The sequence below is a fragment of the Chlorocebus sabaeus genome, chromosome 1, assembly GCF_047675955.1.
Source record: "Chlorocebus sabaeus isolate Y175 chromosome 1, mChlSab1.0.hap1, whole genome shotgun sequence".
NCBI lineage: Eukaryota > Metazoa > Chordata > Mammalia > Primates > Cercopithecidae > Chlorocebus > Chlorocebus sabaeus.
Window position 1 is genome coordinate 99,217,099 of NC_132904.1, and position 18,418 is coordinate 99,235,516.

General features: G+C 38.7%; 1 protein-coding gene across 1 annotated transcript; it reads right to left on the reverse strand.

The window, feature by feature from the left end:
• Nucleotides 1–4,808: 4,808 nt before the first annotated feature.
• Nucleotides 4,809–17,763, reverse strand: MMP8 (matrix metallopeptidase 8). The gene is made up of 10 exons (XM_038005278.2): nt 17,588–17,763; nt 15,243–15,487; nt 14,430–14,581; nt 14,217–14,342; nt 11,291–11,452; nt 9,184–9,301; nt 8,184–8,317; nt 7,483–7,636; nt 6,687–6,790; nt 4,809–6,391 (listed from the first exon to the last, which is right to left on the reverse strand). The coding sequence occupies exons 1-10, from the start codon at nt 17,687–17,689 to the stop codon at nt 6,282–6,284; spliced, it is 1,407 nt and encodes a 468-aa protein (XP_037861206.1). The 5' UTR covers nt 17,690–17,763; the 3' UTR covers nt 4,809–6,281.
• Nucleotides 17,764–18,418: the final 655 nt, after the last annotated feature.

The window sequence follows — 18,418 nt, forward strand, 5'->3', positions numbered from 1 at the left end:
GAACTTTTTGCCATTCTTATGGGTCTACAAGATTGGCCTCAAACCCCTTGTAATATAGTTAGTGATTCCCAATATGCTGTATACATAACTAAATATATATCTCAAACTTCTTTACCATTATTTCCTCAAACTCCTTTACAAAAATTATCTTCTTTATTATTTATGGCTCTTACTTCTCGCACTGCCCCCCTTTTCGTCACTCATATTTGTTCTCATTAGGTGTTGCCAGGACCTTTAACTTTTGGGAATAACCAGATTGATTCCTTACTTATTGGAAGTGTCCAACGGGCTCAGGATGAGCACCAACTACATCATACTAATAGTTTAGGATTAAAATGGCGATTTTCTATAACACGCCGTCAAGCCCAAACTATTGTCAGAGCCTGCCCATCTTGTGCTCCTATTATTGCACCTTTTTAAAGTCCAGGTATTAATCCTCGAGGCACTCAACAAAATCACATTTGACAAATGGATGTAACTTATGTTCCTTCTTTTGATCGTTTAAAATATGTTCATCATACAATTGATACCTGGTCACATTTCCAATGGGCTACACCATTGCCTTCTGAAAAGGCTGACTCTGTTATTACTCATTTACTTACTTGCTTTGTGGTTATGGGAGTTCCTGCTGAACTAAAAACTGATAATACCTCTGCTTATTGCTCTCGTAAATTGGCTGCCTTCCTTTCGTTATACCATATTCGTCATTCCACTGGTATTCCATTTAACAGTCAAGGTCAAGCAATTATTGAAAGAGCCAATGCTACCTTAAAATTACAACTTTTAAAACAGAAAGGGGGAGATGGGCGAGATTTCCCAAAACATCAAATTCTGAAAGCCCTTTTTACTTTAAATTTTCTCAGCCATTGGCGTCAATTACAGCAGTCTGCAGCGGTGAAACATTTTCAACAGCCTTTAGAAAAGCCGCAAAACAGTAATCTGTGGGTGTATTATCCTTCATTACAAGGGAAATATTTAAAAGGAAAAGTTTTACAATGGGGCCGAGGCTATGCTCTTGTCCGTACAGGTGCCAGAGATGAGTGGTTTCCATCTCGACGGTTGAAACAGTGCCATGGCGAAGAGGAGTCGATCCAAAGAGTTCCTCAAGGAATTTCAGAAGCTGAATCTGAGTGCTCAGAGAACATTCACCTTCAGGACTCAACGTGCGGAGCCCCTGACATGGGGTCAACTGAAAAAGCTTACTTAGAAAGCTGAAGGGGTTGTTCAACAAGCTGGGCAGCCCAAAACTCCACTGACTTTATTCCTGGCTATGCTGGCCATAGTAAATTGCCAGGTAACGGCTGGAGAATTTACATGCTGGGCTTATATTCCTTTTCCACCCTTATATCAAGGTGTGGCCTGGGGAGACAGAAAAGTCCCAGTACTTACTAATGATACTGCTTGGATGCCATTGCCTTTTTAAAACCAGGATCCTGAATTAGACACTGGCACAGTAAATAGTTCATATCAATGTGGGGTTGAAGGGTTACCTATATGTCTTGGGAGTAGTCCACATTGTCTGCATCTTTCTCATGAGGCTTGGGCTATTCGCTATAACCATAGTTATATCTCTGCCTTTACTATGATTATTGTGGCTCAAAGTTTTAAGTATAATCATACTGCAGTACTTAATGAAACTCTGCCAAGTACATTATTTTTATGCCCTATCCCTGATGTGTCCGGAGGTGTTTCCCAACTAGAGTGGACTAGATGTAGAGGTAGTGGGCCATGATTGTTGTTAGAAGTAAAAGGGAAGAGTCGTAAATACCTTGTTATAGATTGGAGTGTACATGGAGATTTTCAAACTAAATTCAGCCATGTCAACCTGCGTTGGCATAAAGGTAATCACAGCATTTCTGCAGATGGCAATGAAACTATTATTTAGCATGATGGTGATCTATCACCCCCTATGCCACATTTCGCTAATACCTCACAAATACAAAGTCATATTTGGAAGTTGCTAACTGCTTGTAAACCAACGTTCACTTTCATAGGAAACATGTCCTAAATCTTACTAATATTTCTAACCCTTTCCATATATATTTGCATTGAAATAGTTCTAGATATGTTATTGCATGTGTAAGAAAGCCTTACTTGTTGTTGACAGGAATTTTTAAATGGGATAATAATACAGGGGTAGTTAACTGTACAAACAATTGTACATTCTTAAGTTGTATAAATACTACTTGGTGGAATAATAATTGGATTGAGTCTCATTCCGATTTATATATACTAAGAGCCAGAAAAGAAACCTGGCTACCCGTGAACTTAACACGTGCGTGGAGTGAATCTGCTGGGGTTACTCAAATTTACAAAGTAATGCAAGATCTTGTCCACTGCAGCGGGAGAATGGTTGGGGTTGTCATAGCAGCAGTGGTGGGACTTGTAGCAATTGCTTCCACTGCCACTGTTGCTGGATTAGCTCTACACCAGAGTATACAAAATGCAGAATTTGTGCAACAATGGCATGAACAATCACATTTGTTGTGGCAGCAGCAACGAGACATAGATGCTCATTTGACTGAACGAGTGGATAATCTGGAGCAAGTGGTTTCGTGGTTGGGAGATCAGCTAACAGTGTTGAATACCCGAGCTTTGTTGAAATGTGATTGGAATACTACCCAATTTTGTATTACTCCTGTTCCTTTTAACAGTACATAATTGGACTGAGATAAAGAGACTTTTAATTGGTCATAATAATCTTTCCCTAGAAATACAAGAATTGACACAAAATATTTCTGAAACATTTCACAATCAGTTACTGTTGCTGACTGGTGCAGATTTGATGACTGGTATTGCACAAAGTTTGACGTCTTTGAACCCTATGAGCCCTGTAAAAACTTTGCTGACTTCTGTTTCTAGTAATGTATTGATTGTTGTTCTTGCCTTTGTCATTTTCACAGTCTGCTGGAGACGGTGCCAAAGGGCAAACACCGAATCCCAGCGAGTCCAACATGTAATGATGGTTTTGAAAGAAATTCAAACTTGTAAATAAAGAAAAGGGAAATGTAGAGGACTATGTGCTTGCAAACGAGACGTTCCCAATAAGTCCTGCTCTTGCAAACGAAGCAGGGTGTACCTTCCCTGCAAACAGGGAGGACAAAGGAGCCAGCTGCAAACAGCAGACCCTGGGGGCTGGTTTATGTGTAAACATCTTGAAAATCCAGAAAGTCAGGGAACAGTCAGAAAAACAACAATATGTCTTGTGACTTGGCAACATTCCACAAACGACTGTATAAAATAAAGCAGAGCGTGTCGTTCGGGGCCACTGCCATGTTTGTCTCGTCCTGTGTTGTCTTGTGTGTTCATTCCTTTGTTTAGGAAACATGCGGACCCCAACAAGCTTCAATTGCCCATAGCGGAAACCTTGATAACACATGATTGTATTGGCTTTTCCTCCTTCCTTGCCTCACTCTGCTTGCTACCTCACTCTTGCTTCCTGGGACTGTGTCCTGAAAAAAATAATTGCACCAATGTCTTCACTTAGGCTTTGCTTTTGAAGAAACTCAGCCTAAGATAAATAGGGACCTCATTGTTTAAATTCTAGCTTAGGCAGCGTGGCATGGTGGCTCAAGCCTGTAATCCCAGGACTTTAGGAAGCTGAGGGAGGTGGATCACCTGAGGTCAGGAGTTCAAGACCAGCCTAGTCAACATGGTGAAACCCCGTCTCTACTAAGGCAGGAGGATCACTTGAGCCCAGGAGTTTGAGACAAGCCTGGGAAATGCAGTGGGACCCCATCTTTACAAAAGAAAATAACTGAGTGTGGTGGTGTGTGCCTGTAGTCCCAGCTACTTGAAAGGCTAAGGTTGGGGCATTGCTTGAGGCCAGGGGTTTGAGGCTGCAGTGAACTGTGATTGCACCACTGTACACCGGCCTGGGTGACAAAGCAAGACCCTGTCTCAAAAATTAATAAATAAAAAATAAATGAATACATTCTAAGCTTAGGTCTTTATATCTCTTGTGCTCATTCAAAATATCAGTGTAACAGCTGGAAAATACTACATGTTGTCAACAAGATAATTTTTTTAAAAGGAATAACTTTGAATTCTTTATTATACTTCATATTACAGTTCACTGTCTATGATTCTGTCAAATGTGGTTAAAAAATTGTATGAGATCAGTTCTCATCTCAAAGATGTATAGATGAGGTTTGAGCCAAGAATCTATCATACCTAGTGCAACTAGCCCGTGTTCTGAGAAGATAAGACACTCATTTTCATGCCTGCATTTTCCTAAAACTTTCATAACTGACATTATAGAAAGTTTTAGGAAACATCATAGTCTGAAATTGATTCTACTATTAAAATGGAATATTCAATTCTTATAGGTCCTTTTGCACTTGTTACATTGATATGATGAATTGCTTATACATCTCTCTCATTTTTCTTAGCACAGTCCCTGAAACATAATTCATAGTAGGTAGTTAATTCTTGCTGAATAAATCAATGAATGAAATGAGAGTATATACTTGTTTCAGTTTTCTTACTTTGTAAAATAAGTTGAGAATAATGTGTTAACACACTTGAGGAAATTTTTGAGGACCTCTAATATTTATAAAATATTTCACACACTCTGAAGCAATATCTAAAGTTTATTATCAGTATTATAATAATTCTGACACAGGAATTATATATCTGCTAATATATCTAAAATTTGCTATTCCTTTTTATACTTTAGATGAATTATGTGGTAATATTTTAAGAAATTAAAAGCAAATCACAAATCAGTTATTTAAAATAAAAATCTTTAATATGAACTTATGTAATAGATTATTTTAATTTTTGAACAAGAATAAAGTTGCCAAATTAGTTATCTGTGGGATTTAAAAACTTCAACAGAGAAAGAAAATAGGAGGTACTAGTGAGAAATACATTTTATAGTGCACATATTTATTGTGTAATAAGCTATATTATATTCTAATAACAGCAAATATAACATTATAATGATTTTGACATCTGGACTAGCTAGACATGGTCCCATAAATCCTATAGTTCTTAACGAAAAAACCCATCAGTTAGCAAACTTACACATCTAAGCTCAGTTTAATGCAACTTAATGAGACATTGAATTTTATGCAGCAAACCCCAGTTATCTATAGTGTGTGCCCTCCTGAGTACCCCAGGAAATAGAAACAAAGAACTGAGGAACATCAGATCCAACTGGCCCATTTGGGTTTGAACTCTAGGAGAGAGCAAGGAGGAGGCAGGAGAGGAAGTGGTGGTTTTCTTTTGGCTGCTATTCTGGGAAGATGCCCAATAGTTCTTAGCAAGGGTTCCACTTCTGCATTCTATGTTGATTCATTTTTGTAAGGGAGATGTACTGTGTTTAGTACCTCATGTCTAGGGTTGCTGTAACAACGTACTGCAAATTTGGTGGCTTAAAACAAAGGAAATTTATTCCCTCACAGTTTTGGAGGCTAGAAGTCCGAATTCTGCAGGTGTCAGCAGGGTCACGCTTGAAGGTCACGCTTGAAGGGAATCCTTCCTTGCCTCTTCCAAGTTTCTACTGGTGGCTTACAGTCCTTGGAATTCCTTGGCTTGCAGATGCGTCACTCGAATCTCTGCCTCTGTCTTCACATGGCCTCCTCCCCTAGGTGGCTTTGTCTCTCTTCTTCTTATAAGAACAACAGTCATAAAGGATTTAGGGCCCACCCTAATTCAGTGTGACCTCACCTTAACTTAACTAATTACATCTGCAAAGACCCTGGTAAGCTCACATTCATAGGTACCTGGGGTTAGAACTTCAACATATCTTTTATGGGGGACACAATTCAACCCACGAAATATATCATCCACATTTCTTTCCAAGGGTAAAAAACAGCACCACATTTTCTGTAAAGGCAAAAGGTATTGCTAGATTGTTTATAACCCTTATTTCTAACCAAAATCTAGTTCTAAATTGCTTGTAGAAGATATACATAGGACATTTAAAGAGACTGAAGGATGTATGAAGTCAGATAGGCAAGTAATATAACAATAAATTCTAGAAGTCAGATATGTAAGTATTGAAATAGTAAATATTGAGGTGACAAAAAGGCTTACTTTCCTTCTCTTTGATGGATTCACTAATTTAAGATGGAATGTGTAAGAACTGAATAAGCCTCTGCAAACAGTGGAATATTCCAAACATATTTTCACTGAGGACAGGCAGAATGGATACAGTGATGGGAAACAATGACTTAATATTGAGAAAAGTATAAGTGGGACACAACGTAATGAAAATGCATGCTGAACTTCCCTTCCACATTCTGAAAATGGATACAGCCACCTTTGATTTCGCTTCAGCTATATCTACAGTTAAGCCATTTATTGGCTCTTGCAACTCTGGTAACTCTCTCAGCAATAAGATCAAATGCATAATATCTTGGTCCACTGAAGAAAAGGAAGAAGTCTATAAAAAAAGAGAGATAATTTATTGAATTAGCTTACAGAATATCTCAGATGTCTTCAGTTAGAAAACCTTGCCCTTGTTCCAACATAACATTCCAGTGCAAACATGCTATTTAAAAAATTTAAAACCCAGGTGCAGTGGCTAATGCCTGTAATCCCAGAACTCTGGGAGGCTGAGGTGGGAGGATTGCTTGAGGCCAGGAGTTTGACACTAGCCTGGTCAGCATAGTAAGACCATGCCTCCTCTATAATAAACAAACAAACAACACATTTATTAGTTTTCTTTTCCTACTTACGTTCTTGCTGGAAAACTGCATCAACTTTATTCTCTATTCCTGGAAAGGTACCTGATATGCTTTTGGGATAACCTGGTTCCATGAATTGTCTTTGGTTATCATATCTGGTAAAAACAAAATGTCACCAGATTTAACACCAATATGGAATATAACAAAAATATTTTTTAATTGTGTATAATTTACAAAGTCTCCTCACACATATTTTTTCATTCAGTTCTCACAATGCCTTGTTTACTAGTATTAAGAATGGTTAATTTCCCTACCTAAGGGTACACATTTATAAAACATATGGGTATCATTAATTAAAAAACAGGCTTGATGGCTGACACACTGTTATTTCCCAAAGTAAGCTTATATTTTCAAGGCTTTTACTTAATTGTTATATAGTATAACTCCCTCTGCATGTGTATATATATATAAATGTACATAATAGGTTCAACTTGGGAACCAAATTCTGCAGGCTATCTGGATAACATTTGCTTGCATATGTCTGAATTGAACTCATAAGTGAGAATTAGCCTAAATCTTTCTTTGTATCTCACGCTAGTGCTTTGTTAAGGATTTCTGTTTCATGAAGCAGAATCCTCAGTACTATTGCATAGAGATTTTAATTTTATAAAAATGAAAAATTTCAAAAGCCATGGTAACATCAATCATCCTGTAAAAACAATATATTCTTGGTAAAACCTACTAGAGATTACCTAGATTGTTTTAAACCTTCAAATGCTTGAAAGTTTGTAAGCAGTGTAGAGAAACACAGATTTCAACCTATAATTGAAAAAATAGTTTACATTACCTCCAGAACTGGTCATTTACAAAGAAGTATGTTTTACTTCTGTAGAAAACAGCTGCATCAATTGCTTGGACACTGCTGGGGAAGCCATAGTTTGATATATCCCTGGGATAACCTTGCTGAATGTCATAGCCATTCACAGCCCAGTATTGGTTGCCTGTCAATGATTCAGGTTAAATGTTAAATAAGACGTTTCCATTTTTGCAAAATAATATATATACCACTTCTTTGTCTTGCACATAGACATGAAAATGGAACAAATAGTCTTTAAAAGATGAAGATGATAAAGTTAAGTTCAGGGGGGCTGTGAAAAGCTTAACGGTTCCCCAGCGCCTATAAAAAATTAAAACTTCTGAGCAAGACATTCAAGGCCCCACAATTTGTGTAACTTTTATACAGAAACCAAATTACAGCCTTGAGGAGTCTTAGAGAAGGATATCTGGGATGAGGATGGAAGAATGCGAACGACAGTCTAGTGTGGTCTGATTTTGTTGGTGAGAAAACCAAGGCTGAAAAGCAAGTAACCTACTCAGGTTCACACAGTAGTTAGTGGTCCCGATGGGGCCCAACCCTAGTCTTCTGGCAAAAGCCTGCCCAGCTTAATGCTGTCACTAGCTCACCATGAACCTGGAAGGGATCACAAAGAAGTCCTGCCCCCTCCCTTCAGGCAGAACTAACATAAGATGAAAACTTTAGGAAGTTACCTTTGAATAGGAAAATGAGGTCCCTGTCAAAATCCTCGTAAGCAGCCTGTATGCCAGTTGGAAGGGATGGCCAGAATAGAGAAATAAAATTCATTTCGACGCTTTGTAGCTGAGGATGCCTTCTCCAGAAGTACCTAACGGGACATAAGGAAACACACATGCACACACTTACACATAACAGTCTAAGTAGGCAGTTCCTGTGACTTTTAGGCTAGTGATGGTCCTTGCAGGATTGCTGGGAGAATATAACAAACTAACCAATGCAAAGTTCCTAGCACGGTGACCAGCATATGGCTAAGCTTTACAGTGATATTGTCCATCTGGAGAGTACATCACAGTTTTCAGAGGAGGTTATGGGAGTGATCTTATTTGATTACATTTGGCATTGTCCTGCCTTGGACATTGAAAAATCTTACTTTGCAGTATCTTTCCTTATTGCTCCGACTAAATGCTGAGAATATATTGATAAGAGCAACAGCACGTGCACTCAGCCTGTGATTGCACACTCACGAAACAGCCAATGTACAAATAAAAATTTTGCTCAGTTAGATGATTTGCTGCACAGCTAGCTAAGTGCAGGTTCCATTTACTTGACTGATTTTGGATGGAACTGAATGGTGCTTTAGTGTTTCAGCTCTGGGGTTCCCAAGCAGCTGTAGCCCATGTCTGTTTATATTACCAAAGGCATCTGAATGTTTGTGAATGTTTTCATGTTTTGCTTTTTTTCCTGGATGTTTTGAGTTACCCAGAAAATACTCGATTGCATAAATTCAGTATAGACATAAAAATGGTACAAATAGTCTTTAAAAGATGAAGATGATGAAGTTAAGCTCAGGGTCTATGATAATCCTAGTGGTGCCCCAGAACCTATAAAAAATTCCAATGAGAAGCAGAAGTGTAGAATTCAAGGAAAAGGTGACTAACGTGTGACCTAATTTGAATCCAGTTTTAAGGTATATCAGTAAGAGGAATCAAAGGAAGAAATATTTCAATTTTATACTCGTTTTTAAAGAAAAGTATTTCTCCACGGAGTGTGGTGATAGCATCAAATGTCAATCTGGGGTCGCAGGATTTGGGTGTGCTTGGTCCAGTAGGTTGGACAGGGTCACTTGAAGGTCCTGAAAAAAAAAAAAAAGGTCTTTTTTATGAGCATAAGTCCAGTGTGTCTCTTGGGTACATCAGAGACTTCTCAGAAAGGTGAAGGGTCTTCATGTGAGGGTAAGTGCTACAAGACTATCCCATAAAGTATTAAAGTAACTGTATATTTCATCCGTTTAAAGTTTTTGTTTCTTTAATAAGAGTAATGATGGTTTTCAGGGTGAGTTCCAGGTAAAACTGTGAAGTAAAGAAATTTGAATTCTGTGCCCCTTTCTTCCCTTTTAATTCTAACTAATTATTCTCTGACCTCTCAGTTCCTCTTTCTGCTTTTTTGGTTACTCAGTATCTATTGCCTCTCTCCTCACCGAAATCCACTTTCAGGAAAGAATGATATTGGTCTTTTACCCTATAGCATGCATCTAAGTCAAATTTTAGCAATAGGTTTTCTATAAGTACTTGAATTTTCATATATTTTCTCACTGTGGAATGAAAGGCTATTATAATAGTTAAGATAAAAACACCAGTGAACAAAATAAGGGGGTGTTGTTGGGGTGGGCAGGAGGAAGTTGGGAAATAGAGGCAGTTAGGGTAGGCTCAACATTTCTGAAATATCTACGATCACAAAAAAGTTCCCTGGTTGTGGCACCCTGGCATGCTTGCTTGATTTTATAGTGCTGTCCCACCAGAGAGGGAAAAGGGCTTTCCCCAATTCCACTCCACTCCATTCCACTCCATTCAGTTATATTTCACTCCAATCCACTATTGCATTCCATTCCATTCCATTCCATTCCATACTTTTTTAGAGAGCAGTAAATCCCTTATTGGTTTCTTGTTTTTATTCACAACCAACTAGGGAACAGAAGGGCAAGCATGAAGAGAGATGTAATGGTCTTATCCAGGCAATATGGCAAAAGGCCCCTATACTTATCCTTGAAATGTATCAGTAATGCCTTAAAAAAAGTTTCTTTTTTCTCTCCATACTCTACTACCATTCCTCTTCTTCTTCTTGAAAATGCCTTGCTTTGTTTATATACATTTTAAATTTACATAGACTTATATATTGTGTAATTTTATTAGTACATTGTGCAATATATCTCATTCTGTTTCTTTTTCACAAAGTATGAAGTTTTAAAGAGCCATCTGTATTGTTGCCACATGTGCATCTAGTACCATGCTTCTGACTGCCGCACATCACTTCATGGTGTGCAACTACCACAGTTTATCTGTATAGTCTTCTCCTAATAGACCCCCAGGTGCCTTCCAACTTCCACCACCACAAACAAGACTTCAGTGAACATCTTTGGCATGATTTGTACATGTTCCCTTATGGATCTATATGAGAATTTCTTTGACAGATACATCTAGGAGCAGGATTGCTGTAGGAAAAAGAATAGTCATGTCTTTTTAGAATATTTAAAATTGGGGCCAGGTGCAATGACTCCTGCCTGTAATTCCAGCATTTTGGGAGGCTGAGGTGGGCAGGTCACTCGAGGTCAGGAGTTCAAGACCAGCCTGGTCAATGTGGTGAAATCCCTTCTCTACTAAAAATATAAAAATTAGCCAAATGTGGTGGCAGGCATCTCTAATCCCGGCTACTCGAGAGGCTGAGGCAGGAGAATTGCTTGAACTTGGGAGGCAGAAGTTGCAGTGAGCCAAGATCACGCCACTGCACTCCAGCTTAGGCAACAGAGTAAGACTCCGTTAAAAAAAAAAAAAAAAATTAAAATTGGCAATTTGGGAAGCCTAAAAAAGAAGAAAAATTCCCACCATCCAAAGACAATAACTGGGAAGAACTGTAGTTCATTTCTTCTTAAACTTTTTTTCTTTTAGGGCAGCAATAGAGGCTCAGCCCCTCACACCTTCTTTGTTAATGCTGTATTACTGGGGAATTTCAGAGTTCAGTTTTATGGAAACTGCAGTAGTGCAAAGGAAGAGATATTCAGATCCTGGGAGCGTTCGCCTATTCCCAGGTCCCACCATGTACTACAACTCTCTTTAGAAGACCTTACCATAGATGGCCTGAATGCCATTGATGTCATCTTGTGGGAGTGAGTAGTTGCTGGTTTCCCTGTAAGCATAATTGGGATACATCAAGGCACCAGGGTCAGAGGAGTGAGCGAGCCCCAAAGAATGGCCAAATTCATGAGCAGCAACAAGAAACAAATTGTAATCTGAAATTCAAACATGGGTGGTAAACAGCTCAGTGTGGATCCCAGGGTGGCAGAAACATGATCTCAATGAATGCAACCTCCAAGCCAAAACTGCTCAGGGAAATAGCCCTTCCCATGGCTGTCTTTTTCATCTTTCTTTTAGATACCTGAGAAAGTGGACATTGAGAAGAATCAAGATAGTAGTCACAGTTGGGAACTAGGTGAGTACGGACTTCTTATAAACTCTTAGAACCCAGAAAAGTTGCATTTATTCCAATTCTCATATTTTACAAATGTGCATCTGAGATTTGGAGAAGTGAAGGCAGAGTCATCATGACTTTGGGAACCCTTCTTCTCTTGCGTTCCCACATTCACCATCTCCAGTGTCCCAGACCCTCAGTCTCATGAGTAGAGTCCCTGTGAGCAAGTAGTTAGAAGAGAAGCCAGCCCATCAGTGGAGCAGCCTCAGATGGAGGGCTGGCTCATGTTGGCTCCCTCATCACCCACCCCTTAGCACCAGCTCTTCTCTGTTTCTGAGCTTTCTAAGATGCTGTAGGAATTCTCTACTGAAGAGAGGCAAATCCTACCACTTATTGCTCTCTTTCTGCATGTTTTAACTTCCATAAGCATAGTGCTGTTCACAACTGGGAACTTAAAACCTTCCCAGGATCCCACTTCTTATGAAATAAAGCCCAACCTCTTTTGTCTGGCATTCAAGACCTCCTCCACTTGTCTCCAGCAGATATTTGAGTGCTTGCCTTTTGACATGAATCCTTCAGTCCAGTCAGTCTATATGCTGCCTCACAAACATACTGATGCGTTTTTGTACATGCCTACTTTTTTCAAAAAGCATAATTGTAGAGTACCTACCACATACTAGGCAATCTAAAGTTATGTAATCCTCATAACATTTTTCTGAAGTTTTATTAGCAATATTTTTATAGTAAAGCGACTGATGCCCATAGATTTTGAATAGCTTGTACTTCATCCTGCAACTAGTAAGTGACAGATTGGGGTCAAACCAAGGTATAATGGCAAGATCCATGCTCTTACTACAATGTTCAACTTTCCGTTGATAATTAGCCTGCTAAAATTCTACCCATGCTCTAAGAATTGTTTCTTGTCACATCCTTTTTTAATTATACATTCATGAGTGCGTTTCAGAAAAATATCTCTGAATGCCTGGAATACCGTGAAAGGAACTGTGGGCAATTTGTTGTGGTTCTCCGCTCTACAGGGAGTACGTAGTCTAGAAGAGGAGAGATGTGTGCAAACAACTTGAAAGCACACAATGAGTGATGACAGAGAAGGAGATACAAAATCTGTCAGAATTCTGCAGAGGAAGTTCTCATTTCCAGCACAAGGCAAGATAGAAGGTGGCCTTTGACATATATAGCATGTTAAGATGAGAGAGATTTTAAAAGATGGTGCTTGGGGCACGGGAAGAGTATTTCAGGGAGAGGAAGCAATTCAAGCAAATGTGAGGAAAATGAAAAGCATAGGGTGTGACCTAGAAACAGTGAATGTACAATGTGGATGTTAGCCCAATGTGAATGGTATATGTGAAATAAGAAGACAAACCAAGAAAGAGAAGGATGAACAATCACCAAGAGCCTTCAATACCAAGGGGAGGTATTTGGACCTTATTTGGTGCAGAATATGTAAACATTGAACCTTTTAAGCATGAGAGTGATGTGATCCTAAGATGGGCTTTCCAAAAACAAACCCTGTTGCAATGGTAGGAAAAATTAGAGGGAGCACAGACTGGAGATGGAGAGTCTAGTTAGGAATCTAGATCATTCGTTCAGGTAAGAGGTAATGAACATCTGAACTAATGAGGAGGGCAACAGGAATGTAGAGGAGCTGAGGGTTATTACCTATCTTTGGCTACACACAGCTCCTAACATGTGGACTTAGGTAGAATAGACCCTCGTAACATACCCATGTTGAGAAAATGGCAAGAGGAACAGGTGCCAAGCAAAGGTAAAAGGTGCCTTTCTGATTATTTTCTGAAAGTGCTCTCTGGCATATTGTTACGCCATGTTTTGGGAAGTATCACATGGTCTAGATATACCTGTACTCAGCCTCATTTCTTCCCTTCATGCAGCTCAGTCCTTCTTAATAGGAGCCTTCTCCTGAAACGAGTGACTTGCTGCACAGAAGCATACCACTGAAAAAAACCTCCAAGAAAATGAACTAACTAGATGAGAGGGAAGGTGGCTGCTCTTTTCTGAATAGACTGATTTCTAAATGAATTTCAAAAAAATGGAAAAATAGGCTCTTTTCAAACATCACTAAATTTGGGAATATTAAAATAAAGATACATCCTAAAGCAGGATCTGTAAAGAACCAGATAGTAAATAATTTAGGCTTTGTGAGCCAAATGATCTATGTCGCAATTACTCAGCTTGCCATTGTAGAGTGAAAGCAGCCATGGATGATATATAAACAAATAAATGTGGCCCTGTTTCAATAAAATTTTATTTATACAGGCAGGGGCCAGGCAGGATTTGGCCATAGTCTGTAGTTTTCTGATCTCTGCCCTAAGAAGTAAGGTCAGTAATTAGATTCACCATGTCTTTTTCTTTCTTTCTTTCTTTTTCTAAAGCCAAATTGAATTAGTATAGTGAGGTAGCAACAATTTCAAATGATCACTTTTCGTGAGTTTGAAATATTATGTTACCTTTATTGCACACGTGTGTGTGTGTGTGTGTGTGTGAGTGTATTCTAATCTGTAAAAGGTTAATTCAGAAGCTGTGTGTGGACATAATCTTGATTAACTTACTTGTGGAGTTTTTGGTCCATGTTTCTTCGGCATCAAAATGAGCATCTCCTCCAATACCTTGGCCTGGCTGAAAGGCATGAGCAAGGATTCCATTGGGTCCATCAAATGGAGAATTGTCACCGTGATCTGAAATCAGAACATTTGTATTAGATCCTTGCCAAGTTTCAGGTTAGCCAAAGAAAGCAAAACTGAGCGTGACTGCTTTGCACCTACCTCTTTGGAAAAAAGCAATGTTGATATCTGCCTGTTCCTGTGAGATCTTCCTGGTGAAGGTGAGAGGTGACGCCTTACTCCAGACTTCAAAGGCTTTCTTAATAGCTCCTTCTACATCAGTCTCTGACAGCTGCGGTGTATAGTTTTGAATCCTTCAAAATGAGAGGATGTATGAAGAGTTAAATTTTATTTAGAACAGTAGTCCATCAATGGATGAGTTGTTCTGTTTTGAAGTGAGTTGCATCATGGTGTGCTGTCACTGGAGAGGATAAGGAGGGAGTGCACGTCTCAGGCTGGAGGACAGATGTGGGTTCTGAACAAGTTAATACATGTCTTTAAACCTCAGTTTCTTATTCATAAAATGAGGATACTAATATAGTATCCCTCTCATAGGGCTGCTGTGGGGATTAAATACATATAAAGCATTTAGTTCATTACTTGTCAAATAGTAATATTCCACAATATTAGATATTATTATTATTATTAAGATGTATGAAAGGAGGGACTTGACTCTCTCTAGCAATGATTAAGCCTTTGTTGGGTCCCAAAGTAAGTGCTTAGAGAGATAGTCTAACATTGCCATAGTCCTCTTTAGTTTGTTGGAGAAGGAAGACTAAAACGGGAAGCTTTGGAGTGGAAAGAATCCATGGTATCTCAACATTTTCATTCCCATATTCATTCATTATTCATACTCTACAAAGGCAGGGATATTTATCTACTTGTTCCTAGTGTATCCCAAGAACGGTGTCTGTCATATAAAAGCCCAGTTCATACTGGATGAATGAGCGTATCCTGAAACCCTAGAAATATCACCTGTAGGTCAAATTAGTGCGTTCCCACTTGGGGTTTCCTGGGGTTAACGTAAAATCACCACTGTCAGGCACTCCACAGCGAGGCTTTTTCATCATGTCCAGAGTTTCCTCATTTGGCTTCCCCGTCACATTCAACCCAAAAAATCGTTGCATTTCTTTAAGCTTTTCAACAATCATACTAGTGCCATTCTTCCTTGTAGACTGATACTGGTTGCTTGGTAATTGGTAGAACTTTTCCAGGTAGTCCTGGACAAAGACAAGCACATAAAGGTCTTGCTGTGAAAGTACTTCCAGTTCTCTGGTAATTTTGCAACCCTTTCTAAGTTACTACAGAGGTCTGATAACCTGAGAGCCACCCGAACAATAACACAAACTAATTCGTAGGTTGGCTTTGAGAGAACAATGCTTTTTAGAAAGAACAGTTTCTCCACTCAGTGCTCCAGTTAACGGTTATGCATAAAAAAAAAGTGCCTCATCAGGGATGAGGATCACATCACACAGGTAAAGTGCTACTCTACAGTCAGGAGACTGTCTTCTTGTTTTTATAAAAAACTTAGAACTAACATTAATTGACTTCTCTTGAGGTAGTTGTTGCATCAATGCAGTCCCTCTTTTTTATCCTCTTCATTACTGTAGAAAAGGCTTAATTATTCTTGTGAGCAAATGGAAGTACAGAGAATTAAGGAATTTTCCAAGGGATGATTCAGATTTTAACTCACCATGTTGCCTCTCAAATAAGAACTGATAATTTCAAAATAATTCCAAATATCTTTTTGGGGAACAGCAATATCATTGATATTAGCATTTTATTCACCAAAGTAACTCTTTGGAAGTGTTAAATTAAGTTTAGTCAAAATCTAAAAAGTTTAGCCTAAAAATTATCTATTTTAAGTTTGGCTTAAAAGTTTCTTCATACATAGTGAACTGTAACCTAGCTAGACCTCATGCTGCCTGTGAATACCTAGCGCCTTGTCAGGGTCTTAGTTCATTTTCTGTTGCTATAACAGAATATGTGAAGCTGGGTAACTTATACATAAAAGGGACTTATTTTCTCTCACAGTTCTGGAGTCTGGGAAATCCAAGATCAGGTGGCTGCATCTGGTTGGCTTTTGAGATGGCCTTGTGCTGTGTCATAACATGGCAGAGAAATTAAAGGGGAGCAAGCATGTGTGAAAAGGGGCAAAACACAAAGGGCAGCCCCTCCTTATAATACCCATTCTATTAATAACTAATCTAGTTCTGCAAGAGCCAGAACCCACTCCAGCAAGAATTAACCCAGTCCCACCAGAGTGTCATTAATCTTTCTTAATGACCTAAATACTTCTTAAAGGACCCACTGTCACACGGGCTACTCAGTCTTTAACACATAAATTCAAGGGATACACGTTGACCACAGCAGTAGGTGACACTGACTAGATCACACACTTTGGAATCAGACAGGCTTGGGTTCAAATCTTAACTCTGCCATGAATTAACTGTGAGCGCTTGGACACATTATTTATCTGATTTAAGATATTTTTGTCTCTGAAATGAAAATAATAATGCTCCAATAAGGTTCTTGTGAGGATTAAATGAGATATTTGTGAAATGCATAGCAGTTGCCTTGCATGGAATAAGCACTCAATGAACTTTACATTAACCCGGGGGTTACAATTACCATTGTAAGAGATAACCTGTTAATAATAATAATAATAATGTTTTCCCCAAACTGTAATGCTAAGAAAACTGTGCATGAGAGATTTGTGGCAGAATTCCTTTGTGTTTCTTAAAAATTCGGCTTCACTTTCAGATGGTGAAACAATGGAAAAAAACTATTGGTTCTATTTTTATAATGCTTCCAAGAGTTTATCAACAGTTCGCAATCTGGTGCTGGGAAATATGATTATACTATGTACTGATTTCTAGTTCATTATAATCTACCATCCTCACATTATTTTCTATATCTGGAATTTTTGACAGCAAAGAAAATGCCTGTGTGGAAGCACCAGACATATAGTAACTTGATTGCAGATATCTTGGAAGGAAAAACTTTAGGTAAATGAGAAAGAAAATAACATCATTTTATAAATAAAACCATTTCTTCTACAAAAGTTTCCCAGCTAGAGGTAACTCTACAGCAGTTTTTTCCCAGTCTTTAAAGAATTCAGCTTGTTTTCATGTCCAGCTTTTAAAAGGCCTAGTCTTTACCAGCTTGGAACCCTCCAAATCACTAAAAGGAGGTGTTCAACCTCAAACTAATCACCCAAATAATTTCTTTCAGGCTGTTTTAATTAACAAGAGAAAACAACCCACACTATTTCCTAATAATCAGCAAATTAACCATCACCTAACTGATAGTTCATTTACCTGAACAATTTTTGTATTTTCCTCTTTAGAAGATACAGGAAAGGCCTTGGAAATCTGCACATGGAATAAGAGCAGAAATGGAAGCATCTTCAAGGAGAACATGATATTCTCTTCAAATTCTACCCCTCCTGGCTTTCTTTCTGCCCCTCTGGGTAGGACCCTTCCCTGGCGAGCACCTTGACGTTCACAGCGTCATGTGTCACAGCTCTCTTGCAGTCCTCTTTAAAGCCATGTCTTAAACAATTGCTGTATCAGGAATATGAAGCAACATAGGTTAATTACACTCTGACGGTTTTGAAATTTTATGATGTGATTTAGTACCCCAAAATGGGGGAGTCTTTCAACAGTCTTTCAAAACTCCAACTTTCTCCTCTTTGCTTTTGGGTGTTCTAGTTATTTCCTTTTACAAAATTGGTCGAGAAAAAGGAACAGGGGAACTAATCCTGAGGTTATGTGGATACATTTTCTGGCCATGTAAGATGTTGAGGTTGAATTAACTTGTGCAGGGGAATATTTTGAGGCTTGTGGTAGATATGTTGGGACCAAGGAGCCCAATTAGAGAATCTCTGTACTTATCCTCCCTCACTGTATATGGAGAGAATGAGTGACTGACTGTGTTATTACAAAGCAGGCTTCGTATGGGGGCCTTAAGCTGCTTCTGGAGGATGTGGTTTGGCATCAATGTATTAGAAAATCCCTAGTCTGTAAGCTAGACTTTCCATGGAAAATATAAAGAGAACAATATTGATGATGAAAATAATGAACATTTGCTAAAAATGTATGATCCTCCAGACATTTGTACTATCTTCTATGTATTACCCCAATCCATCT

Excerpts from the sequence above, each read along its gene's own strand:
- MMP8 (XM_038005278.2), bottom strand. The coding sequence starts at position 17,689 with ATGTTCTCCTTGAAGATGCTTCCATTTCTGCTCTTATTCCATGTGCAG. Across the intron at positions 15,488-17,587 it reads AAAATACAAAAATTGTTCAG|GACTACCTGGAAAAGTTCTA; the intron begins GTAAATGAACTA and ends GTCTTTGTCCAG. Across the intron at positions 9,302-11,290 it reads TGGCATTCAGGCCATCTATG|GACCTTCAAGTGACCCTGTC; the intron begins GTAAGGTCTTCT and ends TTTTTTTTTCAG.